At 47.4% G+C, this 18,193-nt stretch overlaps 1 protein-coding gene across 1 annotated transcript; it reads left to right on the forward strand.

Moving 5' to 3' along the window:
• On the forward strand, positions 1-907 carry LOC127348491 (uncharacterized). Its single transcript, XM_051374505.2, has one exon. The coding sequence runs from the start codon at positions 91-93 to the stop codon at positions 721-723; it is 633 nt and encodes a 210-aa protein (XP_051230465.1). The 5' UTR covers positions 1-90; the 3' UTR covers positions 724-907.
• Positions 908-18,193: the final 17,286 nt, after the last annotated feature.

Consider the following 18,193-nt stretch of genomic DNA (forward strand, 5'->3'; position numbering starts at 1 on the left):
AGAGTAAGGTTGATCACCAGGCCGGAAAGAATCGCAGAGTCCAAAACCCAACTCCCCGGCAGCCTCGAAACCCTCGCTGTCGCCGTGGTCATGGCGAGGGACTTCCCCCTGCCGCCGGTGGTCTTCAACGCGTCCACTCCCACCTTCCGCCAACGCTGCCATATCCCCGAGACCGTCCCCGCCCAACCACCCGCCTCTATCGTCGACGAGAAGCCGCTCCTCGAGGAGCTCGGCATCAACATGCGTCTGGTCTGGCGGAAGACGCTCTCGATCGTCCTCCACCCGCTCCGCTCCGCCGACCCTTCCATCCACGCCGACGCCGACCTCTCCGGCCCCTTCCTCTTCATCCTCTCCTTCGGTCTCTTCCAGCTCCTCGCCGGGAAGCTCCACTTCGGGATCGCCCTCGGGTCGGCCACCGTCGCGTCCCTCTTCCTCTACTTTGTCTTCTCAAAGATCTCGGCCGGACGCCATGGCGGTCCCGGACTACGCAGGTGCGCCAGCCTCGTCGGGTACGGCATGCTCCCCATGGTCATCTTCTCCGCGATCTCGCTCTTCTTGCCGCGGGGTGGTCGGCTCATCTTCGGGGTCGCCATGGGGTTCGTGCTCTGGTCAACCAGGGTCTGCGCTACGCTGCTAGCATCCACCGCCAAGGACCATAGGGGCCTCATTGCCTTCGCCTGCTGGCTCGTCTACATGCTCTTCGCTCTTCTCGTTATCTTTTGATGCTGGTTATATGGTACTCAAGGTACGGTTGCATAAATTCCCTAGATCATGCTAATTATTGTCCACATAAACCTTATTTGTTATCAGTGTATATCAGACTACACAAGTTTGCCATGGACGTTCACTTCTTCTGTTTGTAATATATTTGGAAATTATTCTTTACCGTCTTTGTTTCCACAAATGACCACCCCTGTTACTTCAGATTGCCTTAGCTTACATGTAAATAAAATTATCGTACAATCAACATGGTTATGAGCATGGATGCTAAAGCCCTCGGGAAAAAGTTAAAGAAGGGGACTACGTTTGGCTGGTTGCTCGACAGAAACTATAACTGTAAGCGCAGACAGAGGTTCTTGTTTCTGCACCTCAGTACGGGAAAAACGGCCGGTGCCGTGCAACCACCTATTGCAAAATCACACGGCAAAGGACGCCCAGCTGTGCACTGCGCTGGCCACCTATGATGATGTAGGATCCTTTGTCGTGCGGGGTGGAGGGGAAGCGCACGGCAAAGCCAACCCTTTGCCGTGCGGGTTGGAGGAGGAGCGCACGACAAAGAGTGCCGCACGGCAAACTTTCCAAGCGCACGGCAAAGAAAGTCGCACGGCAACGAACTCATAGCGCACGGCAAAGAACTCACAGCGCACAGCAAAGCTGGGTTGCTCGGCAAAGCCTTTGCCATGCGATTTTCGCGCAACGCACGGCAAAGATGCCTTTGCCGGCCGGATTGTTGCCGAGCATTCTTTGCCGTGCACGGCCGCACGGCAAATGCTTTGCCGAGCCGATTTGCCCCTTTGCCGTGTGATTTTGCTGCACGGCAACGTCCAGTTCTCTCCTACACCTCCAAATAAAACCCCCCAACAATTTAGTGAAACCCTTGCAATGACAATCAATCAAATGAAATCGTTCATATCCATTTTGTACAACACCTACCATCTGTGTTACTGATTAAATTATGAAATTTTGATACAAATGAAAAGCAGTTTAATTACCGATAGTGATAAAAGTGCAGGTAGGTGGAGCAGCAGCAATATTATTGATTTATGCATACCGTTCATTGTCAAATGCGTGTCTTAGCCCAAGTAGATGCGAATACAACAAGTTCATTTAAGTGAATTTGTGGTGAACGTGATTATTAAATTCACATGAGCAATGAAAACATTAACCTGTCTGAATCTATATTTCGGTGGCTTATTTCTCTTTCAAGCAAGACGATTATATATGTATCCTCTAGTTTTGTGCTTGCAATATCTATTTTTTTGTAGCATATGCATTTACTATAGGTTTGCCGTGTTAATGTGAACCTATTATTCAATCCGTTTCTTTCTCTATGCAGATAATGCTGAGAATTCTTTCTCCCTGTGGGGTGTAGATCTGCATTTGATCAGCCATTGAAGTTGTTTCGTTTTACAGAACCACGGATGATGTACTAACTTGTCAGAAAATATTATGTAGTGGTCTTATTACATTTTATCCTTAGTTTCCATTGGCACGGTGCGGGACTGTTGGCACGATGCGGAGCTGAAGCCCATCGCCGGACCTTAGTTATGCACCACCGTGGATGGATCTGTTGTTTAATCGGAGAGTATCTAATATTTTGAGATTTGTTTGGCTAACTGAATCTCATATATGTAACTAGAATTTCAAAATTTAGATTTAATCTATTCTTAAGAGCTGATCCGATCTTTGATCGAGACTGGGTGCCGCATCCCCGAGGAGAGGGAGTCATCTCCCCGAGGGCAGCGCCATGCGGAAGTGGTGGAAAACATAGGATCGGTGCCGTGAGACTAATTGTTCAGATACAATGTCATAACAATGTCGTGAGACTAATTGTTGAGAGCTTTCAGAAGGGGGATTTGCCTCTATACAAGCTGAATTTTGGGGTGATTATTTTACTACCTAAAAAGGAAAATGCAACTTAGATTCAACAATATAGGCCCATATGCTTGCTTAATGTGAGTTTTAAGATTTTTACTAAAGTTGCAACAAACCGTATTTCTGAGGTTGCCCAAAAAGTAATTAGACCTACACAAACTGCTTTTATCCCTGGTAGACACATTCTTGAAGGTGTGGTAGTTCTACATGAAACAATTCATGAAATGCATAGAAGAAAACTAGATGGGGTGATTTTTAAAATTGACTTTGAAAAGACGTATGATAAGGTTAAATGGCCTTTTCTCCAGCAAGTGTTACGTATGAAGGGATTTGATCCTATTTGGTGTGATAGAATAAAACAATTTGTGCATGGAAGGAGTGTCGGTATAAGAGTTAATGATGTCATAGGCCATAACTTTCAAACAAGGAAAGGACTACGCCAGGGGGACCCTCTATCTCCAATTCTGTTTAATATTGTCGCTGATATGTTAGCGATTTTTATTGCTCGAGCTAAGGATGAAGGCAAAGTGGGGGGTTTGCTGCCACATTTGATTGATGGTGGAATATCCATTTTACAATATGCGGATGATACGATTTTGTTTTTGGAGCATGATATTGCTAAGGCTGTTAATATGAAACTAGTCTTATGCATATTTGAACAATTATCGGGTTTAAAGATTAACTTTCATAAGAGTGAAATTTTTGCGTTTGGTAAGGCCAAAGATATGGAGGAACAGTATCGGAACATTTTTGGGTGTGAGTCTGGAACCTTACCTTTGAGGTACTTGGGGATTCCGGTACATTATAGGACTTTGCGGAATGCGGAGTGGAACCCTATTGAAACTCGATTTGCCTCCAAATTGGGGAGCTGGCGTGGTAAAATGTTGTCTTATGGTGATAGGTTGGTCCTCATTAATTCGGTTCTTACAAGCCTTCCTATGTTCATGCTTTCCTTCTTGGAAATCCCAATTGGGGTGAGGAAGAGGTTAGATTACTATAGATCAAAAAATTTCTGGCAATCCGATGAACATAAAAAGAAATATAGATTATCTAAATGGAATATATTATGTAGACCAAAGGATCAAGGTGGATTGGGTATTGAGGTATTGGAAATGAAAAACAAATGTTTATTAAGCAAATGGCTGTTCAAACTTCTTTCAGAGGAGGGCATGTGGCAGCAGCTCTTAAGAAACAAATATCTTCAAAATAAAACTTTATCACAAGTTGAGGTCAAACCAACAGACTCACCTTTTTGGAAGGGTCTCATGCATGTGAAAGAGGATTTCTTCCAGAGAGGTTATTTTCGAGTGGGCGATGGGACATCTTGAAAGTATAGAGATGGTAAACCTAGAGGGGGGGGGGGTGAATAGGTTTCTACAAATTTTAATTCTTTCTTTGCAATATTAGGCTTTGCGGAATATAAAGATGAGCCTAATGCAAACTAGGTGAAGCAACCTATATGAGGATACAACTAACTCGAGCACGAAGGCTCTCAAGGTGCAAAGCTAAATCACAAGTAAGGAGTTCGGTTAGAGATAACCGATAGCACGCGGAGACGAGGATGTATTCCCGTGTTCCCTTGCTTTGCAACAAGGTACGTCATGTTTGGAGGAGTGGAGGTCCCACGAAGGACTCCCCGCGCCACGAAGGCTCACCCTATTCTCCGGAGCCTATCCCACGAAGGAATAGCTCACTCACTTGTGGTAGACTTTGAGGTAGCCTCCAAACCTTCACAATCTTGCCCGGAGCAAATCCACAGCCCGGATGCTTCCGGACTCCTCTTGCCTACCTAGGGTTTCCAAGGAACCCTAGGAAGCAAGCTTCTCAATGAATACAAGGGGGAATGAGATTTGGCTTGGTAGAACGGTAGATCGGGTCCTCCTCTAATGATTCCTCGGAGGGATTTGAGTTTGGGTGGAGGAGGAGGGAGATCTGAGGCTTTTGGTGTTTCTAGTAATGGAGTAAGAGAGAGAGAGAGCTCAAGAACAGCTTGTAGTGTAGTGCCTAACTGTCTAGAGGTAGGAGAAGGGCTATTTATAGTGTTCTTCGAAATATGGCCGTTGCCACTTGCCACCTCAGCTTTTCCTCGACAAACCCGGTCTGACCGGGCCACAGACCGGACAGCCCGGTGGTGAGGCTTGCCCGACCGGGGCCGTTGACCGGACGCCTTTTGCTGGTCCTGGAGCTCCTCCGGTTGGCGGCCGGTTGGCGCCCGGTTGCCGCCCGGTGGACCGGACGGAGCACCGGACCCGCCGGTCGAGAGCCCGGTTGACCGGGCGCAAACCGGATCTGCTGGCTCCTCCTCTGGAGCCCGATTGCCGCCCGGTTGACCGGCCACCACGCCGGACTGGCCGGTTGCTGGCCCGGTTGGACCGGGCAGGTGACCGGATTTCTCCTGTAACCCCTTTTTGATTGTTGTTGAAATGGGGGGTCACCTTTAGCCTTCTTGTTCCTTTGATACACCATTTACGCCTCATTGCCTAATACCTGAGATTGTACTTATAAACATATTAGGCCAAATACTTTAGCACGGTGTCATCGTTACCAAAATAATGGATAAGGTTGAAATACCCTTACAATCTCCCCCTTTTTGGTATACGATGACAAACCGAGCTAGAGTCACAAATAGATATTATGATAAGCTCTAAACCTTGATTCCATATAAGATATTACGAAAGCTCCCCCATAATGTGTGCACTTGGAGAATTTGCGTTTGAATGCAAAGTACACCATTTGTGAAACATGAGAAGCTCCCCCAATATCTTTAGGAAACAAGCATGGTATGGAGATGTGCATATCAAGATATATAAGCATAGCATAATCATCCTAACATAGAGTAGCACACATAATAGTCGTCCATACACATCCATACACGAATAATTGGAAATAGCAAATGGTTCTTGAAAAACTTAAAGTAAACAAGCACAAGCCATATAAAATCCAAATAAAGCAACTCCCATGGCTTGTGGCAATCAAGGAACCCCGTGGTCTAGACTCTACTCTCTTCTCCCCCTTTGGCATCGGAACACCAAAAAGGCGAAGAAAAGAGGAGAGATGCTATCGCACCCATCAGTAGTGCCCAAAACCAAGCGAGGAGGAGCTCTCGCGTGCATCATCATCACCCGCATCATCATCACCCGCATCATCATCAGCATCATCATCAGCATCACCAGCAGTAGGAGTGGAAGCACGAGCAGGCCTAGTAGGAAGAGCACCATGAGCGTACACGGAGAAGTCGAAGTTCTGGAGCATCTCATCGGTAAGAAGAGGCATCTCCCACTGAGGTGCTATCACAGGCTCCATCTCAGGTCCAGGAGGAGGAACAGGGTGGTTCCTTGAGGCCATGAATTCATTCTGGCGCCTCCGTGTCTCCTGGGTCATAGTAAGGGTCTGATGGGCAACATCATTGCTGTTCTTGCACATTTGGAACATGCATGTGAAGAATCGAGCGGCCCCATGCTGGGAGCGCCGAGAGTGACTGGAGCTAGCATCATGATCATGGTGTGCCTTGGAACGGCGCTCAGTGGTGGTCGTCATGGAGGGAACGTCTGAACGAGTGGCCTCCTGAATGGGGAACCTGAATGGATCCATGATGACTTTCTCACCAATAGCGTTCCGAGGAGCGGGAACAATGTAGTTGATGAGCCGCTGAACATACTGGGCGTAGTTGGGAGTCATGCGGTCCATAATTGCTCTCTTCGCTCACAAGAGATAAGATCACAGCCATCAATCTTCCTCACCCTGTCAGGATGACAATAGTACATCAAGTTGAGGTGATAGTTCCGGACTTCACTGTGGTCTCCAGACTTGCTGATGAGGTTCTCCCGGAACAGCTTGGCAAGTACCAAATAGGAGTAGTACATCCCAGAGATAGTGGGAGGTCCAGGCGTAGGGTTCGCAGGATAGCAGAAAGAGATGTCACCCCTAGTAAGCCTGGACCGTGAATGAATCTTGTACCCTGGATTACTGTCATCACCACAACCCATGGCTGCACGGAACTGAGAGTAGGAGCATGAGTACTTTGTCTTGCCGGTCATCCAGGTGAGGGTGCGGTCTTCATCATCATGGAAGAAGACAGTGCAGTGAAACTGACGGACAAGGAGGGGACAAAAGGTAGGATCATCTTGGGTATCATCAGGCTTGAGGCACACAAGGTCATACAATCCCAGACCCCTCAAGGTTTGAACCACAAAACGATACTTTGTGGCTTCATGCAAGGCAAGTTCGTCAGGATTGATGGCCTTGGGTGATACAATGTTACCATGCTTCATATACTCATGAGAATCATAGAAACCCTCCCAGAGGGCTGCTTGTGTGTTGGTCCAGAATGCCTTGTCCGCACGAGTGTAAGTTGGCTTCTCAAAGCGATACGGATTCACTGTCCTCCATTCCTGCCACTCAAGACGGTTTGCAGCCCCAACATTGATGGTTGGTACTACCTCATCATCCTCTTGGACAACATTCTTATCCTTGTGCTTGGTAGCAACAGACTTGGTTCTACCCCGAGCTGAGCTGCCAGTGTCAGTACCTTGATGAGCTTGAGGGGGTGCACGACTACTAGAACGGCGGGGAGGATCAGCCGTCCTACCTCGCTTGGCAACATTGCCACGTGGTGGCTCACCACTCCAACTTCCCGAAGACATTGTCCTCCTTGATCAAGGGAACAAGAAGAACACAAGGTAGGGCTTGAAAACCAAGAACTCCAAAAATTTCCAAGCTAGTTGGAGAGGGACCAAATCCTTCGGTGGAGATGTTCCAATGGCCCCGATCTATGGTGTGGTGAAGTTTGGGGAAGTTCTTGTGGTGGGAAGTGCCTAGATCTTGGTGGAGGTGTTGAGGGCGCCGGCCATGGAGGTTGGGGATTGGGGAACAATGGGGAAGATGACCCCAAGGGGTATCTCTTCCCAATATATAGTAGGCTGCGCGACCGGTCAGGTATCCGGTCGACTGGGCTGGTGACCGGCTGACCCGGCCTGCAGACTTCCGGTTGCCGCCCGGTCCACCGGACCATCCGGTCAGGGACCCGGTCCGACCGGGCCAGGGACCGGCCAGCCCAGAATTGTCTAATTTTGCCTCGTTTTTGCCCCTATGCTGTGTGTAAATGTGTGTGAGTGCTCAAATGATGACATGTACATATAGATAGATAGATGATGATGAGATGAGCATAGACATGGGGTTGGAAACACATAGTTCTCTAGGCATACCCATTGGAGAGAAAATCCAAACAAGATGTGAATAGCAACAATGGGCATGATTCGAAGTGTATATCAAGAATCATAAGTTATTTTGGAAATGATGCTCGCACTAAGATCATTGGGCCTTATATAGTCAAATCAATTTGTAATGAAGGCTCAATGAGGGGCGGGGGAGTACTCCCCCTATGTGAAAGCGCAAATGTCATGTGACCGCGAAGAGACATGCTTGGGTTCATATAATGACATTGGGTCTATTTATGTTGCACACATAGGTATGCATCATACCAAGACATGGTAAGATGACTATCCCCATATGTGCTATGCCTCTAAGCTAGATAGCAAGATAAATGCAAGAATATAATGCAAGAAGTTAATCAATCCAAGTTTTTAGGATCAAGAATACCAAGTTCTCCTCTCAAGTTAACAAAGCGGGCTTCATCCAAAGGCTTAGTGAAAATATCCGCCAATTGGTAGGTTGTTCCCACATGAGTGAGATCAATATCCTTATTGGCAACATGATCACGTAGGAAGTGATGGCGAATGTCAATATGTTTGGTGCGACAATGTTGAACCGGGTTGTTGGCGATCTTTATTGCACTTTCATTGTCACAAAGAAGAGGCACCGTACCAAGAGACACACCATAGTCTTTCAAGGTTTGCTTCATCCATAACAATTGAGTGCAACAAGATGCCGCGGATATGTATTCGGCTTCGGCGGTGGATAGAGCGGTGGAGTTTTGTTTCTTGGATGACCAACTCACCAATGACCGGCCAATAAATTGGCAAGCCCCGGAGGTAGACTTCCGATCAACCTTATCACCGGCCCAATCGGAATCCGAATAGCCAATGAGTTCAAAGGTTGACCCCTTTGGATACCATAGCCCGAGAGTAGGAGTGAGAACAAGGTATCTTAGTATCCGTTTGACCGCCACTAAATGGCTCTCCTTGGGAGCGGATTGAAAACGAGCACACATCCCTACACTTAGCATGATATCCGGCCTAGAGGCACAAAGGTAGAGCAAGGATCCTATCATGGAGCGGTATACCTTTATGTCCACATCCTTCTCACCGTCACATGAACCAAGTTGCCCCTTTACGGGCATGGGTGTCTTCATTGGACTTGCATTGGTCATGTTGAATTTCTTGAGCATGTCCTTCACATACTTTTCTTGAGAGATGAAGGTGCCTTTTGCAAGTTGCCTCACTTGGAAGCCTAGAAAGAACTTCAACTCTCCCATCATGGACATCTCAAATTTCCTAGTCATCAATAGCTCAAAAGCTTTGTTATGATTGGGGTTAGTTCCACCAAAAATAATATCATCAACATATATTTGACATATAAAGAGGCCACCCCCTTTAACCCGCTTGGTGAAAAGGGTGGAATCGACCGTACCCATGCAAAACCCATCATGTAGTAAGAAATCCCTAAGGAACTCATACCAAGCACGTGGAGCTTGCTTGAGACCGTAGAGTGCCTTATGGAGTAAATACACGTGGTTGGGTCGGCATGGGTCTTCGAAACCCGGAGGTTGAGCCACATATGCGGTTTCTTTTAGGGGACCATTCAAAAATGCACTTTTCACATCCATTTGATATAATTTGAAATTGTGGAAAGATGCAAATGCAAGCAAAAGACGAATAGCTTCAAGACGGGCTACCGGCGCAAAGGTATCCTCAAAATCCATACCTTCTATTTGGGCAAACCCTTGCGCCACTAACCTTGCTTTGTTTCGTATAACAATGCCATTCTCATCTTGCTTGTTCTTGAATACCCATTTGGTCCCAATGACATTGATGCGATGATCCTTGGGTCTCTCAACTAGAGACCATACTTCATTACGAGTGAAACACTCCAATTCTTCTTGCATGGCAATTGCCCAATCCGGATCGACCAAGGCTTCATGTACCTTAAGTGGTTCAAAACTAGACACAAAAGCATGATGTTGACAATAAGTGATAAGTAATGCATGGTGTCTACGAGTTACCACTCCTCTTGAGATGCTACCAAGGACTTGATCCACTTTCATGTCACTTGCCCTTGTAGCGGCCTTGATCTTCCGAACGGTTCCTTCATGATCAATGAATTCATCTCTTGCTAGTACTTGATCATGAGGGACCACTTGAGCTTGATCATGAGTTGAGGATGTTTCTTGATCGTCATCATGATCTTGCTCCATGGAATGAGGATCTTCTTCTTGTTCTTCGGATTGAGACTCATCTTGAGTAGAGGATGGTTCTTGAGTTGCACTTGATGGTTCGGCTTGAGTTGAGCTAGGCTCCACTTGTGGCGTGCTTGAGACATCTACTCCATCATCTTGATCATCATTATGAACCTCCATGGGCCGGATGTGTCCAATGCCCATATGCTTGATGGCACTAGATGGATCATCATTATTACCTGCAACACATGGAACAACTTGCTCCACTTGGGAGCCATTATCCTCCAAGAACACCACGTCACAAGATACTTCAATAGTCCCGGAGGACCGGTTGTAGTATCTATAGGCATGAGAGTTCTCCGCATATCCAACAAATATACCCTCTATGGTTCTAGTTTCAAATTTACCGAGCTTTCCTTTGTTGTTCTTAACAAGGCATTTGCATCCAAAGACACGAATATACATGACATTAGGCTTGTTACCGGTAAGGAGCTCGTATGGGGTTTTGTTGTGGAGGGGACGGAGGAAGAGCCGGTTGGAGTAGTGGACGGCCGTAGAGATGGCTTCTCCCCAAAAGTTGTGGGGTGAGTTGAATTCACTCAACATGGTTCTTGCCATCTCAATGATATTCCGGTTCTTCCTTTCAACAACACCGTTTTGTTGAGGGGTGTATGGCGCCGAAAACTCATGCTTGATGCCCTCATCATCCACAAACTCTTGCATAGTGTAGTTCTTGAACTCGGTGCCATTGTCGGTCCTAATCGCCTTGATCTCGGATTCATACATACGTTGAGCTTTCTTGGCGAAGGTGATGAACTCTCTATGGGTCTCGTCCTTAGACTTAAGGAGAAAGACCCAAGAGTATCTTGAGTAATCATCAACAATGACAAGTCCATACTTGCTCCCACCAAGAGTATCATAATGTGATGGCCCAAAGAGGTCCAAATGAAGGAGCTCCAAAGGCCTAGATGTGGTAACAATACTCTTGATGGGATGCTTCTTCTTGAGTTGCTTTCCGGCTACACATGCACTACAAACACGATCTTTCTCAAAAGAAACGCCGGTTAGTCCCACAACATGCTCACCCTTTAGGAGTTGTTTAAGATTCCTCATGTTAACATGACCAAGGCGGCGATGCCACAACCATCCTTCATCATGCTTGGCCGCCATTAGACATGTGGAGAAGGAGGGGCTCTCTTTCGAGAGGTCAACCACGTAAAGGTTGTTCTCCACATATCCAACAAGGACCAATTTGAGATTGTCACTCCTAAAGACTTGCACATAATATTTAGTGAAATATGAATTGTAACCGGCATCGGCAAGATGATATATAGAGAGTAAGTTATAGCCAAGGTGTTCAACAAGCATAACCGTCTCAAGGCACAAGTCCATAGAGATTGCTACCTTGCCATACCCAAGTACCTTTCCCTTTGAGTTGTCACCAAAGGTAATGCTTGACTTCTTGTTGATATCTTCAATGAATTGATCAAGCACACCTTTTCCTCCGGTCATATGATTGGTGCATCCACTATCAAACACCCATTTTGGACCACCGGAGGAATACCCCTACAAAATCAAGTAGAGGATTTAGGAACCCATCGATTAATGGGTTCCTTTGCAATGGCAACAATATCTTTTGGTACCCAAATTGAGTACTCTCTATAAGCATAGCCATTAGGAGGGCCAACATAGTTAGCATAGACATCACCATAATAATCAACAAATAATGCATAGTGATCGTTTGGCCCCGTGCGGTCACCACTAGTGGCTTTCCCCTTTGAGGCTTTGCCATTGTTAGTGACCTTCTTGTTCTTATCTTGAGCGGGTTTCTCCTTCTTGTAGTTGTTCTTCTTGTGGGACTTGGGAGTATATCCAAGTCCATACTTTTGATTGTTTGACCTTTGCTTACTCAAGAGGTCATCCAATCCCATCTTGTTCTTGGCGTGTGGTGAACTTTGCAAGTTCCTTTGTTAGCCTAACATTTTCCTCAAGAATAGATGCTTGCTCACAAGAAGATTCATTAGGATGATAGTCAAGACCATATTTGGTCACCAAGGACTCAAGATATGCATTGGTCTCAACATGCAAAGAAAGTTCCTCTTGTAAACGAACATGTTCCTCAACAAGTTTAGCATGCTCACTAGTAAAGGAAATGGAGGAACAAGCAAGCTTTTCAACATCAATGGGATCCTTCATTGATCCAAGAGCCCTTTTGTAGGATTCTTGAAGTAGATCATGATTCTCTCCAAGTTTCTTGAGCTCATCCTTGACAAGCTTGTTAGCTCTTTCAAGGTGGTCAAGATCCCTAGTGAGAGAAGCATGAGCAACTTCAAGTTCCTCCTTTGAGGCATTGAGCTCTTGGGTCAATAATTGAGCCCTATCAATAGTTTTTAGGTCCTTAACTTTATCAAGTTCATAAGTTTCAATTTGTTGCTTAAGGCCTTGAGATATGCACCTTTCGGTGTTTAGCTCTTGTCTTAGGAGATTGAATCTCCGTTCCTTCTCATTCAATTGATATTCTAATTCCTCAATGGACTCATCCTTTTCTTTGAGTGAGTCCATCAAGAAATCAAACTTGACAAGAGCTTCACCACGAAGGGTGCATCTAACATCATAGAGTTCCTTAAGCATAATTAATTCTTCTTGATCTTCGTTTTCATCATCAAGAACACTAGATAGGGAAGGTGGAGGTTCCATTACCTTGGTTTCCCTTGCCATAAGACAAGAGCCAATGATTGGAGAGGAGGGAGAGTCATCGGAGTCATCATCTTGAGTTGTTCTTGCCATGAAGGAAGAGCCAACATCATTCTCCGTGGAGTAATCTTTGGAGTAGTCATATGTGAAGAGTGACCCGGGCTTAGAGTAAGCTAAACCGGCCACTCCGGCCTCCTTCTCCTCATCTTCCTCTTCTTCATCAGACAAGTACTCGGCCCCAACAAAAGCTCTTCCCTTGTTCTTCTTGTACCGATCGTTGATTGGGTTCGGCTTCAATCTTGGCTTGACCCCTTTGATGAACTTTGGCTTGTCTACCCTTTTCTCATAAGGGCACTCATTTGCAAAGTGGTTATCTTCATCACAATTGTAGCAAGTTCTCTTCTTCTTCTTGTCATTGAGGAGCATTGGGAACTTGACCTTGTACTTCTTGGCAAAGAAAGCAAAGTCGGTAGCAATGTCACTAGTTGAAGTCAGCTCTTCATCTTCTTCAATTTCATAGTCTTCGTTGCTTTCATGGTCGGCTCTAGCTTTGAGAGCAAGGTTGTGTGACGCTTCATGGTTGTGTGAGGCTTCATCAACACGGTTCATTGCCTTGAGCCTCTTTCCGGCTTTGGCCATGCTTTCATTGGCGGCCACATAGGAGACTAGATCATCGGAGTTGAGATCGGCACTCTTGGTCATGATTTGCAAGTTGAGTCCAAGGTTGGTGTCTTCTTGTTTGACGGCAATCATAGCAATGACCTTGGATTTTATGAAGGCTTCGTTCATCTCGAATCCGTCATTGTACTTCTCAGCACCAAGTCCCTTGACCCTTACTTTCAGAGCACCAAGCCTAGCATAGGCATCGAATACGGATTCTCCATCTCGAATCATGAACTGGTAGGCCTCTTGCTTTGCGGTCTCATAGAGAGCTGATTGGATCAAATCGGTTCCCTCTTGGAGTACTACGATTCGATCCCACAACTCTTTAGCGGAGACAATGTCATCGACTTGATCAAGAAGCTTGCGGTTGATGCCACTTCTAATCTTGTCACGTGCGGATGCATTGAGTTGACGGTTGTAGAACTCAGTGGAGGTCAACCGAGTAGGATCTTGTGGCTCCCGATGTCCATGAACAATGAGCTCCCATAGCTCCACACTGCAGCTGCGAATATGAGATTCCATAGCAGATTTCCAATGTGGAAAGTGAGTTCCATCGTAATGGGGAACGGTCCCACTATGGTTTATATGAGGCATGGGTGAACTGTTTCTGGGATAGTCATGGTTAACATCATGGTAGGTTTCCTTAGAGGCCGAAGCCCCACTAGAAGTTCCACCTAGCTAGGTTCTTAAGCATGGCAGTCATTTCAGTCATTTGGTTTTGTAGCTCATCCTCCTTTTTCTTCTTCTCGACATCATATGCCAAGAATCTAGATTTCATCTCTTTAACCGAAAGGTTAGAGTCGTCATCTAGACCCTCGAAGAGTTTATCCATCTCACTCTTAAGGCGGTGAAGCCCTTAATAAGAGTCCAGGCTCTGATACCAATTGAAAGTATAGAGATGGTAAACCTAGAGGGGGGGGGGTGAATAGGTTTCTACAAATTTTAATTCTTTCTTTGCAATATTAGGCTTTGCGGAATATAAAGATGAGCCTAATGCAAACTAGGTGAAGCAACCTATATGAGGATACAACTAACTCGAGCACGAAGGCTCTCACAGGCAGTTAAATCACAAGTAAGGAGTTCGGTTAGAGATAACCGATAGCACGCGGAGACGAGGATGTATTCCCGTGTTCCCTTGCTTTGCAACAAGGTACGTCACGTTTGGAGGAGTGGAGGTCCCACGAAGGATTCCCCGCGCCACGAAGGCTCACCCTATTCTCCGGAGCCTATCCCACGAAGGAATAGCTCACTCACTTGTGGTAGACTTTGAGGTAGCCTCCAAACCTTCACAATCTTGCCCGGAGCAAATCCACAGCCCGGATGCTTCCGGACTCCTTCTTGCCTACCTAGGGTTTCCAAGGAACCCTAGGAAGCAAGCTTCTCAATGAATACAAGGGGGAATGAGATTTGGCTTGGTAGAACGGTAGATCGGGTCCTCCTCTAATGATTCCCCGGAGGGATTTGAGTTTGGGTGGAGGAGGAGGGAGATCTGAGGCTTTTGGTGTTTCTAGTAATGGAGTAAGAGAGAGAGAGAGCTCAAGAACAGCTTGTAGTGTAGTGCCTAACTGTCTAGAGGTAGGAGAAGGGCTATTTATAGTGTTCTTCGAAATATGGCCGTTGCCACTTGCCACCTCAGCTTTTCCTCGACAAACCCGGTCTGACCGGGCCACAGACCGGACAGCCCGGTGGTGAGGCCGGTCTGACCGGGCCAGTGACCGGACGCCTTTTGCTGGTCCCGGAGCTCCTCCCGGTTGGCGGCAGTTGGCGCCGGCTGTCGCCGGTGGACCGGACGGAGCACCGGACCCGCCGGTCGAGAGCCCGGTTGACCGGGCGCAAACCGGATCTGCTGGCTCCTCCTCTGGAGCCCGGTTGCCGCCCGGTTGACCGGCCACCACGCCGGACTGGCCGGTTGCTGGCCCGGTTGGACCGGGCAGGTGACCGGATTTCTCCTGTAACCCCTTTTTGATTGTTGTTGAAATGGGGGGTCACCTTTAGCCTTCTTGTTCCTTTGATACACCATTTACGCCTCATTGCCTAATACCTGAGATTGTACTTATAAACATATTAGGCCAAATACTTTAGCACGGTGTCATCGTTACCAAAATAATGGATAAGGGTGAAATACCCTTACACATCTGTTAGGTTCTGGGAGGACGTATGGCTAGGAGACACGCCACTATCTCAACAATATCTAGCTTTATATAATATCATCCAACATAAAAATGTGTTAGTTTCGACTGTGTTGGCGACTGAACCTATCAACATTTCTTTTAGAAGAGGATTGAATGATAATAAGTGGGTGCAGTGGTTACATTTATGCCAAAGATTGATTACAATTGATTTATCATCTGAATCTGATAAGTTTATTTGGAAGCTTACGGATTCTGGCATTTTTTCAGTTAGGTCTATGTACCTTGATTGGATGAATGGAAATACTGTCTATCTTCGCGGGTATCTTTGGAAGCTAAAGATTCCTCTCAAAATTAAAAATTTTATGTGGTTCCTAAGTAATAAGGTGCTACTAACTAAGGATAATTTAGCTAAACGGAAGTGGAAAGGATGTCAAAAATGTTGTTTTTGTGATTCCATGGAAACCGTTAATCATTTGTTTATTGAATGCCCTTTTGCGAAGATTGTTTGGCGTATGATGTACCTTGCTTACAATATTCCTCCACCAGCTAACATTACTAATATGTTTGGTAGATGGCTGAATGGGGTGAGGAAAAGGGATAAACAGAAAATTCGGATTGGTGTTTCAGCTCTTTGTTGGGCTATTTGGAGAACCAGAAATGATATTATCTTTAACAAACAAAATGGAACTAATTTTTTGCAGGTTATCCGGCGGGCTGCTCATTCAATTCAGCAATGGGTTTTACTCCTCCCAGTGGAACAGCGGGAGGCTATGGTTATTGGATGCAACCGGATGCTAGTGGTTGCTCAGGACTTCTTTTTCCAGGCTACTGGGTGGCGGCATCTTAATAGAATAGCAAATGCATAGCTTCTCTATTTGCCGTATTTTCAGCTGGTTGATTCATGTATCGACCTTAGCTTTTCCGTGATTGTAATAAGGGTTCTTGGATATACTATGACTTGATACTTTGTTTTTTTAATAAAGTAAGCCGTGTGCATCTATTGATGCAGAGGCTGGGGCTAAGCTCCTTTATCGAAAAAAAACTAATGATCCCTAATTTTTGATCTATTGCTTGGACCCTCAAGGGGTATATAAAGATGCACGAGGAGGGGAGAGACTTAGAGCTCAAGAAGATGAGTTGTATTCTATCTCCTTTTCCGTATACACATTCTAACAAGTACCACCATAATTTGAACTTGCATAGTTTTTAAGCTTATTTTGAACTGTTCCCTTGAACCCTCCACATTAGAATTTACATCTTGATCCAAATGAATCTAAACACGCATGGGGCATGTGTTAGGGAACACGGCAACAATGACCTAGTTGTCATACCATACTAAATCATACCGACATCGCGTGGTCCATCGTGCGACCATACTAAATTGTCCAACGCGACCTAGTTGTCATACCATAGGACGGGCTAGAATGGTACGCTGCCGGAGGTAAATCCGCACGGGGAATGAGTAAACGAGAGCTCCCACCACCCACAGCGCCTCGGTCGCTCCAGGCCGGGGCGGCCACCCCCAACCTTCCCTCCGCCGTGCCGGCGGCCTCTCCCGTCTCCACGCCGCTGACGGCGCCCCTCCTGGCCCCCGCGCCGGCCCACGCCGTGCAGGACCTGCTGTTTGGGTCCTTCACGCCTGAGATCCTGGCGGGATCTGCGGAGCAAGCGCTCCGCCGGCGGACCTGCTCTGTGTAGCGGCCGGCGACAGCCTCGCCTTCAATGGCGTCTGCGCCTCGGGCGGAGCATGCCTCGTCTTCAAGCCACCATGCTGGGCCTGCTGTCTCTGCGGATCTGAGCGCGGACAGAGCAGCGTGCACTGTGCAGCTGCCGCCTCCGCCTCCGCTCAGGCCTGGGGACAGGCCACAGACCGTCGCGTCGCTCGAAGCCCGGAGCCTTCCCTTCCAAGCTCAGGTCAGTCATAGGGGTGCTCGGCTGCGCTCCATAATCGTTGCCCCAAATCAATCTGCGGGCGAGTTAAGGTGGTGGATTCCCCAAGATCCTCAAGAAGATTGGCAACTCGTCCGCCCCAAATTCTGGTGGAGGAAGGTTAATCCTTCCTTTCCAAGAGCCTTGCATGCTGACCCGAGGCAGAGGACTTCAAGAGGCGCCTTGGCGTCGGAATCGGATCCCTTCAAAGGCCGTTGTTTCCGCTGCCTTTCCGCCCAACACTTCGTGCGGGATTGCAAGGACGCCGTGCATTGCCTGGACTGCAAGAAGCCCGGACACCGTGCCCGCGACTGCCCCTCCAAGCGCTCCTTCACCGCCGCTGCGGCGCCTCAGCCGCCTCCTCCTGCACCGGCTCGACAATCGCAAGCAAGCGCTGCGGTCATGCCGTCCCCAAGGAGGCGGCTTGGGTCGGAGCTCGAGCCTGGGCACCCGTCTAACCGGCCCGGGGAGGTGTATAGCTCGTCCCTGAGCACGCCGGCGATGGAGGTGGCCGCCACCGAGATGAGACGCACCCACCTCGCCATCCTCGTCTCCGACACCAGGCTCAACATCAGCACAAGATCCATCGCCAAGGCTTTGCAGGATGAGCTGAAGTTTCCGTGGGAAGACATCCATGTGTCGGCCTCGTTCCCGGACGATTTCCTGGTCAGGTTCGACCAACCTTGGCAGAGGGACATGGCGCTGGAGCGTGGCACCGTCCCGCTGCGCCGCGGTTCCTTGGCGCTGACGACCTGGTCACCAACTTCGCGCGGGCGCCCGCAGACGTGGAGGTTCTACTGCCGGTTGGCCGTGGAGAACCTCCCGC

This window comes from Lolium perenne, chromosome 4 (genome assembly GCF_019359855.2).
Source record: "Lolium perenne isolate Kyuss_39 chromosome 4, Kyuss_2.0, whole genome shotgun sequence".
NCBI lineage: Eukaryota > Viridiplantae > Streptophyta > Magnoliopsida > Poales > Poaceae > Lolium > Lolium perenne.